We start from the raw sequence: 10854 nt of genomic DNA on the forward strand, positions 1-10854 counted from the left end.
GAAATAAGGAAATAATACACATAAATAGCAATGTAACAACAATAAATAACAATAACAAAGCAAAATTATGCTATTCTTTAGACAAACTCTTACAAACGGGTTTTGAGCACGAGCACACGTCCACAACGCCACAAGCCGCAACAGCACCTTGCTCAGACAAAGGCAAAGGCTGTGTTAGCTACGTGGCACTGACTGCAGATGGTACCAGCCTGACAAGTTTGCAGGGAGCTGGCAGGGAAGAGCCTGCGGCACCACACCGGCACAGAAGAGAGGCAGGAGTCCATGCAGGCAGACCTGTCCCTTCAGCTCCAGCCACACAATTCACCCCCCGGTGACACATTTCCACCTCACATTTCAGCTTTACTAAGAGCATGAGAAAGAGAGGAGAGGAGGGCAGGTTACAAGGGATGAGAATAAAAAGGTTCTTGAAAAATAGTCCCTTTAGAGTCTGTTTCAATATTTTAATCTATGGTTTTGAAGTTTCCATCACATGAGGGTGCATGGATTGGCACAGGACGGACACATTCAGATTCAATGGCATACTGTTCTTGCAATAATTTAATTTATAAATCAATGAATCTATTATCTAACCATATGTATTCCTGTCCTTTAAAACAAACAAAATTTATTTCCCTCTGGACTCCCTAACAAATGGCAGCTTTATGCTGTACATCCCTCTATAAATTAGCTTAACATCTTACAGTACATTGAGTTTTAGCTATATGAAACTAAAATCAAACATTATCCAAGACAGGCAACAGGGTCAGCTTAATTTGTCCACTGAACCATTGCAAATGGAATCATCTAATTTATCATCCGATATTTGGCTACAAGTTCCTGCACGGTTGTTTGTTAAAAGAAAAAAGAAGAAAAACTAAACCCAAGAAGAAATCTTTTGGATCATTTGAATTTCTAGACCTACTGATACCTTGTCATATTGGTGAAATGATATGTCAATGCCATAGGTCAATGGTGATTGACATCCCCTGAACCTGAAGATATATTAAGAAAGCCATCGTTGGCACATATTCTAGATTTAGAACCACATAATAATAAATTGGGAGGGTTGTTTTTTATATTAGCATTTCAATGAAACCTAATCAATTACCTTTTTGTCTTTGTAGAAGACCACAGCACAAAAATAAAGCTGATGTTGATGTGGCTAGGAAGATTACTAAGAAACCATTTTACCCTGCCTCAGAAAGATCATTCATCTCAGTGTTTCTTGCCAAAACACTACCTAGAAAAATATTTATTAAATGGAAAGGGTCTTTCTTTATCTTGTTCATTCTTTCTAGAAAAGCAGTCTAGTAAGAACAACTCTCCAGGATAAACCTATCCCATATAAATTACGCCAGCTGCCACCAGACTTTATGCCATGATGAACTGCAGCTTCCAGTGCACTATGCTCCACTAGTTTCAAATAACTAACATGCTCAAGGCCAATCTATTCACTCACCACTGAAGGAACCAAACGTCCTTGGCTAAGATTTATTTGCTGATATTCGATTTTCCTCATCCCTTCAATTAAAGATACAAAAAAATTTTACTATATACATATGAAGCCCACAGTTTCAGGGCCCTCAGGGAAGGCCGGATTTAGCACTGTGGAGCTAGTACTCACACACTTTGCAGAGGTTGAGACAGAAGCTCTATTAAATCCCTCAAGGCACTTTTCCACCTTAAAATTTTTCTATTGCCACTTAAATATCTGCCTTTGAAAAAAAAAGTCAACATTAAAACACACTTGTCAGTAAATTTTATGTAAATTTTATGTAAATTCAGCAATTCCAAGTGCTATTCTGAATAGAAAAACCTATTAAAATTGGGATGGAGGGAATCATATGATGATAATCATGCAGAGAACTATGCCATTGCTAAACTGAATCAATTAGGAGATCAGGAAGAGCAACACATTGCCAAGGTGGACCCCATAGTATTCATTTCAATCCACCTGCCCAGGTTAATACACACGTTCAGCAGTAGGAACTCTCCAAGCAATAATGGGCCAACACAGCCATCTAAGATGCTGTTTCATGGGCTACTCATTTTTCCAAAGTTTTGTTCAGCAAGAGACTTCACCTTCCTACATAAAACTTGCGTCACTTGTAGTGCCAAATGTGCAAATTTTTTTTGCCAGTTCTTCAGATCATACTTTCATGGAAAGACAATTTATCCTATCAAACATGCTTCCTTTCAGGTTACAATTAGTGCAGCCCTAAGCAGCAGGTCTCTCTTTCATAATGCCACCTAAATAGATCAGTGAAAGGCAGTTTCTGGGGGGAGAAAGAAAAAAGAAAAAGAAAAAAAAAAAAAGAAAAAGAAAAATCCTATCTGTCTGACAGCTTTACATATTTGAAGAAACTACTGCTAAAAAAACCACAGTGTTTGTGTCCACACTCTTCTCACATCATTTTGCCTTCCTGTTCTATGGAAATAGAAGTTTATAGGTCTAGGAGCCTGTGGCAATTCCTTGAAATATATTTCAGAAGAGTCATTTCATTGCAGACTCATCTGAAATGCAGTCCAGCAAGTTTTAGGTGACTTACCCAGCTACTTCCCAGTGCGTCACACTCCCACTCTCCTTGTATTCTACACTGCCTGTAACACCAAAACCAATATTGCTCTGTTGAATGAAGCATTACTAGTAGAGAGTTGAAGCAAACACCTTCTGCATTCCAGTCACTATCAACTGAAAGACTTGGGAAGCAAAGACATTGAAAAAAGTTAACTGATACTACTCAGAGAAAAAAAAAATCTAAAAAGTTTCTAATCTGATTAGAAGCTGAAGGTCAGCAATAGCCTATGCACCTCTACACAGAGAGTGCCAGGGGCCAAGTCTGCGCTGTATTCATTTGGACACAGCCTCCCTCTCTTTGTCATGAGCCAAAAACACACCAATGAACACGCTGTCAATTTATATCCCTCCATTCTGAACTTGGATAGCACCTATGTTAAAAGCTAATCCTAAATACCAGGATGAGGGCCTTGCTCAACAGATTCAATCAGCAGGTACATTGCAACATCCTACCACCTTGAAATAAGTAATGTATAAAAATATTTTTTTATATAAATACACACACAATCTTTTATCTATATAAAAAGATACATTTATATATTATATATGTCTCATAATGTATGTATAACTATATCTACAAACTCACCTCAAAACTTTTTTTTTACTTTTTTTTCCCCCCAGCTAATCCACAGCTAGGGAAGGCAATCCCACAGGGAAGTTTGTGGTATTCCCTTATCTTTCACGTGAAATGCCCAGAACCCTCTTTTGATCTTTCCTTCTTCAGTATGTATACAGAGTACTTATTAAAAAGCCCTCACTCTACCAAAACAAACATTACACTGTGAAAACAATCCTCCTGGTGGAGAGAACAACAAAGCCTGATCCGTAGAACAGATATTAGTCACACCACCACTTAATGCACACTGAAAAGCACTCAGCTACTGTTGGGGAAATAGAAACCCACACAGACTAAAGAAAGCCACACTTCTATATCTACAGGAAAAGCAGTAAAAAATAAACTTTCAGTGTTGTTTACCACCATAAGCCACAAAGTCAACTAATATTTGTATATTGCATATGATCTGATTATCATCAAGATAAACATAACCTAATTCAAAGTCAACTCATTATTAATCCCACACACTTGAATTCAAGTGTACAAAATACATATTTCACCCTTTTGTGACAGAATCTACTAAACAATACTCTTATCAGCTTGGGAGACAACAAAACTGACAATAACAGAATGGTTCAGAAAGAATTACAGTTCCCCAGGGCGATCAGGGCACACAGATGAAGTAAGGTATCTCAATCAAAAAAGATATGAAAACCTTTTCTTTCTCTTTTAGACTTTCTCTTCTAGAAATCCAGCCTTGCAGCTCAGATTTGCCGTATCTACAGACTGTATCACAGACTTAAACTATTATACACTTATTTCTCTGTGTGACCGAGTTGGCGGTATGAGTCTGTATTACAACAGAAAGTAAAGCAAGTTTGCTGGTGATTCACCTTCATATGACGGAAGCAAACTGAAATTTTTCAAGGTAGTTGCAGAACTTACTGGAGTACTGGTTAATGCCTCAAAAAATTGAGGAAGACAGTCATCACTTTAACATGCTTGCCAGCAAGCCACCAGTCAGCAAACCAACAACTTTCAGATATCAAGACCCAAACGAATTTTTGCTGCTTTTCCCCTCAGGGGATGCAACGTCAATGCATTCTTCTTCCTGTGCTCCATATTTCCCATTTGACCTCCAAACTAGCGTGACAGTCCCCCACTTCAAAAACATGGTTTTGTCCCTAGAGTTAGCATTTATCTATCAATGGCTTGTGCTCTTTCCAGTAATTCATGCTGGCTCTGCAGCCTTTCATTCTGTATACCTCTCTATAGCTTTAACTCAGCTTTTGAAGCTTTCGGTAACACTTGCCCTAAAGTGGAACATTCCCACTTAGAATGTGGAAGTGTGATGATGACAGTGCAGCAACTTAACCATTCTGTCATCAAAACAGTATTTGGCTGGCGATCTTGAGACTTTTGTTATTCAAGATATAAACAAAAACAGTTACTAAAATGTGGCAGCAGAGAACAACATATGCTTTCAAATAGCAGCCTGCAACAGTATGAAGTTACACTTTTACTCGTTGCCTTTAAAAATCTGCACCTCTTCTTTAGCCTTTACTTTTGCATTCAAAAGTGAATTCCCTTTACCAAACTTGTGCATTATTATAAAATAACTATTGAGAGGCATTAGCCTCAGCTATCCAGCTGCTTGATCCTATAATTATAACGCAATTCTGATTTGTGACATCAGTACGTTGCCATGGCATTGAATATAGCTTCAGTTCAAAACAACTACCAATATCCAAAAGCTCAATGACTTTCAACTTCTGTGCAGTACTGAAACCTCATCTCCTTGACGAATACTCATACCACAAACACAGACATCTCCCCCTCCCCACCCCCCAAAATTCCTGCTTTCAAGAAAGGGTATCTGAATCTATGCTTACAGTGACAGGAGACATACTACAGTGCCTCATCTGATGTCTCATCATTTGAAAAGTAAAATCCTACAATAAAGGTTTTAGCAAAGTTAAGGAGGCATGACAATATAAATCCTTCCTCTAAAAGAAGAGGGCTGGAAGTAAAGTTACCATGACAAATGGCTTGGGACCATAGCCAGGAGTTAAACTGATCAAAACACAGCAGTTTTATACAACATTCTCTTAGAATCACAGAATATCTCAAGTTGGAAGGGACCCATGAGGATCATCGAGTCCAACTCCCTGCTCCTTGCAGGACTACCTAAAACTGAATCATATGACTATTGTCCAGATAATCAGAAAACCAGGCAAATTTATGAGAGTTTCAGAGACTCAATACAGCTCATTGAGAAGGTAAAAGTTAACGTAAGCAACTCAGAATCTATATTCTGAATATACAATGTATATTCTGAATATAGTAGTTATTTTGAGAACTACCCACCGAAAACATTTTGGAAGGAAAAAAACATATTAAAAAACTGAAAAATATAAAAGTTTTATTCTGTGGCACAGAAGAGAATAGCACTCTAAGTTCGTCAACTTTAAAAAAAGTAATCAGGTGAAAAGTTCTAATGTCAATGCAATCTTGGCTTTCCAGGCACAGAATTCATAACTGCAATGAGATTCTGTTTGCAGAACAGTTGCAGATAATGTAGTCACATTACAAATGTTTGACATAAATGTATGAAAAAAATACAAATTATTGAGAGGTATTTGTTTTCCCATTGCTATTGAAACAAGGTGTAGGCTTACCAGACACGTAACATCTAACTATTATAGAATGGAAATCCAGCTGAGATACCCTACATCTACTTTTACCTGGATAGTCAACTTGGCAAAAACAACAGTTTGAAGCTGGATGCTCAGTGGGTGGCAGGAATCTGCAATTTTGTAATCTAAGCCATGGAGATGAGATAGTTCTTTCAACATCACTGCAACTGAATACTTTCACTCTTTGAAATCAATATATTGGCCACTGTTTAACAGAGTATTATGCACCAATTCAGAGACTGTTACTTGATTTTTTAAATATACAGTAACACTGATTTTCTGGTCTGCCTCAGCACAAGCAACATACTACACAGTATTTATCTAGAGACAAAGAAATACAAGAGGGTTTTTGTTTTGTTTTGTTTTTTAAACTATTGTAAAATAAGGCATCCAAATTCAAGTCAGTAATTTAAATATCTCATTGGTTAAAGGCAAAGTCCAAATTAGGGGAAAATAATAAACAACATCCACAGCAAGTCTTGTGAATCATCCACTCAGATCAACAGGGTATAAGGAGCAGCCAAATATTGTGACAATTGTTCCCTCACACCCAGATTATTCAGCATGATTTGTGAGACAAGAATGAGCTGGCATCATTTAAGTAGTGAGACCCAAAAAAAGCCAAAAAACTATTATCATTCTAAAGCTATAACATTTAAAGTAGAACATTAATTATATATGCCAAAGATTAAAACCATGAAACTAGAAAATATACTTGCAGCACCAAAACCATGAAGAGACTAAATATCAAGACTAGAACTATACAGGCTACCCATATAGCATCTACTTTCCAAAGTGAAAAAAAAGGCACTTTTCTTTTTCCTTCTTTTTTTTTTTTTTCCTTCATTCCAGCAGGAAACCTAGATAATATTAAGATCAGCATCCAGTGACAACTCAAAAGTTCCAAGAAAGAAATTTTAATGGAAGTTCATTCTGAGTCAGTGAACTGTTTTGCCTCACAGCTCTTAATTCTTTCATAAAAGTATTTTAAAAGATTTTCAGCAAGAAATAAAACTGTCAAAAAGAACAACAGCAAATCTGGTGTTAAAGAAAAAAAAACTAAACAACTAAGTGTCATCTAACTATAAAATGAAAAACTAAAAATGAAGGGGGTGGGAGTGGAGGGACTGTGTATCATACCTTACTAGGAATCCGAAAGCTTTCAATAGGACTGAGGTCATGAACACTCTCCTGAGGACTTCTTAGACCCTTGAAAAGAATTTTAATAGTCAGTTAAGATTGATTACTTTATGTACAGAATCATAGAATCATTAAGGTTGGAAAAGTCCTCTAAGATCATCGAGTCCAACCATCGACCCAACACCACCAGGCCCACTAAACCATGTCCCTAAGCGCCACATCTACTCATCTTTTAAACACCTCCAGGGATGGGGACTCCACCACTTCCCTGGGCAGCCTGTCCCAATGTTTCACCACTCTTTCAGTAAAGAAATTTTTGCAATCAAACTGCACAAGTCTTACCTGGTGTTGAATATATACCTACAAGTCATTTAATAAATTACACTGACATGAGGCTGGAAGGCTAAGACCTTATTCTATAAACATTTAAGCAAGACCATTGGTGTATAAATTATGCTCCTCAAACATCTAAGCATTCCGACTCCAATATGTACCTTTTCTGTACAGTTCACTAACATTCTCTTCATAAAGTTCACATATCCTCCTCTCAACTTCCAGATGTTATTTTAAATTTAAAAATGCACGTGTCCAAAAAACATAACATTCTTCGTTCCACTAACTTAATGGTTTAAGGGAATCAAATAATCGAATTCAAGTTAAGTGCCACCTACTCTGTAGCAAAATTGTATTATTTTTGCTTGATGGCATATTTGTCTATTTACTACATAACACTATTAGGACCGGTTTTCCTTATGCATAACTAAACTGAAAAAGATGCATAATCCATATTAGCTGTTTTATATAATTATTACTCTTTAAGACACATATAGCCACATAAATAGAATATGTTCTAGTAGACTGAAGCCTTGTACAGGAAGCGTCAATTAACCAGCTGAGTATGTGTTTGCTGAATATCCAACACATTCACAATTTTATGAAGCAATACCACAGAACATGCTGCTTAGTGCATTTTCTGCCAGCTCCCTAGGCAGAGGTGAATCTAAACATTCAAGTTTCAGATACAGTTCTGACTCCAGCTTCCCTTGAGCCTTCAGGGTGTTCACATGAGCCACAAGTTTCAGACAGATTTCCCTCCTACTCTTGTGGTTGATGCTAACAGTACTGTTTCCAAGCCCCTTTCAGGCCCTGGGTACCTACACTTTCTCTGAAACAAAAGGACCTATGCAATTACTATGTGAGTTTATGATGAGAAAAGTTTGTATTTATCCTTTGAGATTGATAAAGTGTTTTACAAGTTCATCATTTTTGTGGTAACTACAACATTTTACAATTGTTTCATCTTCCTAGGATGCAAAACCTCTTCATTTTGGTTTTGATTCTCAGATTTCCTTGTGCATCATTTCAAAACATCCTCCCTTTCCAGTTACCACCACCAAAGGTGACTCACCTCTATGCATCGGAAATTCAAGGTAACAAACAACCAAAGCAACTGCTGCAGCTTCTCATACTTCACATGAAATCTTCCACACATCCTCTCAAAAATCTGCAGTACTAGCAGCTTATCCTCAGAAGCAGTAAAAAGTTTCACTTAGCAAATGCTAAATGGAACTTAATCTTTCCCAAAGGCTGAAAATTGCGTAAGTCACATCATTTTCAGACCACAACACTTCCACACTGGGCAGGCTTCCCACAACTCCTCTTAGTCAGGCTGAAAATTGATCGTTTACCCCTATACTGAAGGGGAGCAGAACATTATTTTGGATATTCAGTTTCCATGCTGATCTCCATTTTTAAGCCCTGTCTGCGGCATAAGCATGTCAACTTAGGACATAGTTCAGAAAAAAACCAAAGTCCAGTTTCTGACTTTCCCATCATTTTCTATAGCTATCTAGAATATCTGATGTGGTGGGTGACTCAAGTGATTTTTTAAGTTCTCAAATTTAGATACACGGGCAAACAGGCTTCACTTTAGAGGTATTTCATATACGTGAATGACTCGAATGCTCTTCTAATCAACTCCTTTAAAAAGGCTCGCAACCTTAGAAACGCTGGTCCAAACGTAGACTAGATCTACGTGATCTAGAGACAACTGGTACAAAGTGAAGTGGGCTAACAGAAACACACTAAGTACTCTAGCACACATTCAATACGTGCCCACCCAAATACTGCCCCGGCACCTCCACTGCCTTGCCTCCCTTTGGATCAAAACCGTTTGCTATCAGACAAAGACATGTTACAGTACCACGGCCCAGCGCTCTAAAAGTATACGTGGAAAAAGGAAACTGACACAGACCAGTCGTGTCATCTCTAACGCCAATTTGTCTGTTATCGCACAAGCTACGTGCTGGCACCTGTGCATGCTTCCGTTTCGTCATTTAAGGAGGAAAAAAAGCTGGATGCATGCGTACCATGAGCTAATACACACTAAGACTTTCCCCTCCCCGCAAGCAGGGCTGAGGGCCATGCCCGCGCCCCGGGGGCCCATCAGGGTGCCCGGGCACGGCCGCAAACGCCTGCCCCGGACCCCGCCACGCCCCTCGCCACCGGGTCCAGGCACGGCGCCCCCGGGGAGAGCCCGGGACCCCCCGCGGCAGGGCCCCGCTGCCCTCCCGACTCGAGCCGCTCACCTGGCGGGTCATCAGCGACTTGATCTTCTGCATGATGGTACCGGTACCACCGCCGCCCCGAAAGCGCTCAGCAGCACCGCCCGGCCGCGGGCTCCGGCCCCGGCGGGGATGGGGAAGCCATGTTGGACGGCCACCTGACAGAGCCCGCCCGCTGCTCCCTGGGACCGGTAGTCCTCGGGCGGCGGCGCCCAACTACAACCCCCGTCAGCCACGGCCGGGAGGGCGGGCACCCGAGAAGGGAGCGGGAGCGGGTAGTTCCTTCCGCCGCGGCGCGCCTGGCTGGCGCCGGCAGTTGTGAGGCGGCTCCTGTCTGCGAGGCGCGGGGCCGGCCGGGCCGGGGGCGCCGTGAGGAGACGCGGGCCGGGCCCGCTGCCGTTCCCGGGAAGCGGGCCAGCCGCCGCGGTGGCTGCGAGAGGCGCCTCCGCCCGGCGAGGCGGAACTGGGCCGCGGCGGAGGAAAGGCTCCGGCCGGCTGGACGGTGGCTCCGGTGCGGCTCTGGCACCCCTCCAGAGCAGTGGAAGGAGCTCGTAGTTTGGCAGCCTGCTCTTTGAAAGCACGGCTAAACTCGTGTCGCCAAAACCTGTGCTGTGCCTTGGCCGCTTCCTTACGTTTATATCCACGAACGCCTCGACCGGCACTGGTGGCCCAGCAGGCTGAGGGTTTCTCTGGGGTTTGGGGGATGTTTATAGAGTATTTGAACATTGAAGTTCGCTTGTTTAGACTTTGAAGGCAATTCTCTGAGAAGGCAAAACGAGGCTCTGAGACAGACTAGCTAGAAAATACGCTTGGATAATGAGCATTTTCTGTTTGCATCGGGTTATTTTGGATGTTGCGCACAAGGGCATCGGGCCTGTTCGCAGATGATGCAGTTTTGCATCGCCAAATGGGCTTGCGTGTCTCTATACTTCGGTTGTATAGATCTCAACTAAAAAAAAAAAGCTGATAACTTTTAAAAAATCTCTTTTACATCAATACAAAAAAAGGAATAATTTATGCTATAATCTTTGCTTAACTGGAGACAACATTCAATAATAAGGCTACCAACACATCCACTGCAGCATAGCAATACCTGCAGAAAAGGTGGTCTTTCCCTTTGGAATTACTGGAGTCTGCACATCGGTCAGCTCAGCACGCGTTTCCTAATCCCGTTATTTAGCCCCCCAGCTGGCCGATAACTTGTTGCAGGGTATGTCAGGTAAAAGCGGGCGTGCTGCTTTCCTTTTGAACCAACACAGTGGTGAAGGGAAGGCCGGGACTGGTCATCCCCTCTCTGCATTCTTTAGCAAGAATTCTTTA

At 40.9% G+C, this 10854-nt stretch overlaps 1 protein-coding gene across 2 annotated transcripts in view; it reads right to left on the reverse strand.

The window, feature by feature from the left end:
- VPS50 (VPS50 subunit of EARP/GARPII complex) overlaps positions 1-9680 on the reverse strand; it is a 96304-nt gene extending 86624 nt beyond the window's left edge. For both annotated transcript variants that reach the window (XM_076331508.1, XM_076331509.1), the window contains exons 1-2: positions 9559-9680; positions 6971-7039 (exon numbers count right to left, since the gene is read on the reverse strand). In XM_076331508.1, the coding sequence (XP_076187623.1) occupies positions 6971-7039; positions 9559-9591 (102 nt within the window). In that variant the 5' untranslated portion in view covers positions 9592-9680. The remainder of the gene's footprint in view (positions 1-6970; positions 7040-9558) is intronic.
- Between the last annotated feature and the right edge of the window lie 1174 nt (positions 9681-10854).

The sequence above is a fragment of the Aptenodytes patagonicus genome, chromosome 2 (genome assembly GCF_965638725.1).
Source record: "Aptenodytes patagonicus chromosome 2, bAptPat1.pri.cur, whole genome shotgun sequence".
In the NCBI taxonomy this organism is placed as follows: domain Eukaryota; kingdom Metazoa; phylum Chordata; class Aves; order Sphenisciformes; family Spheniscidae; genus Aptenodytes; species Aptenodytes patagonicus.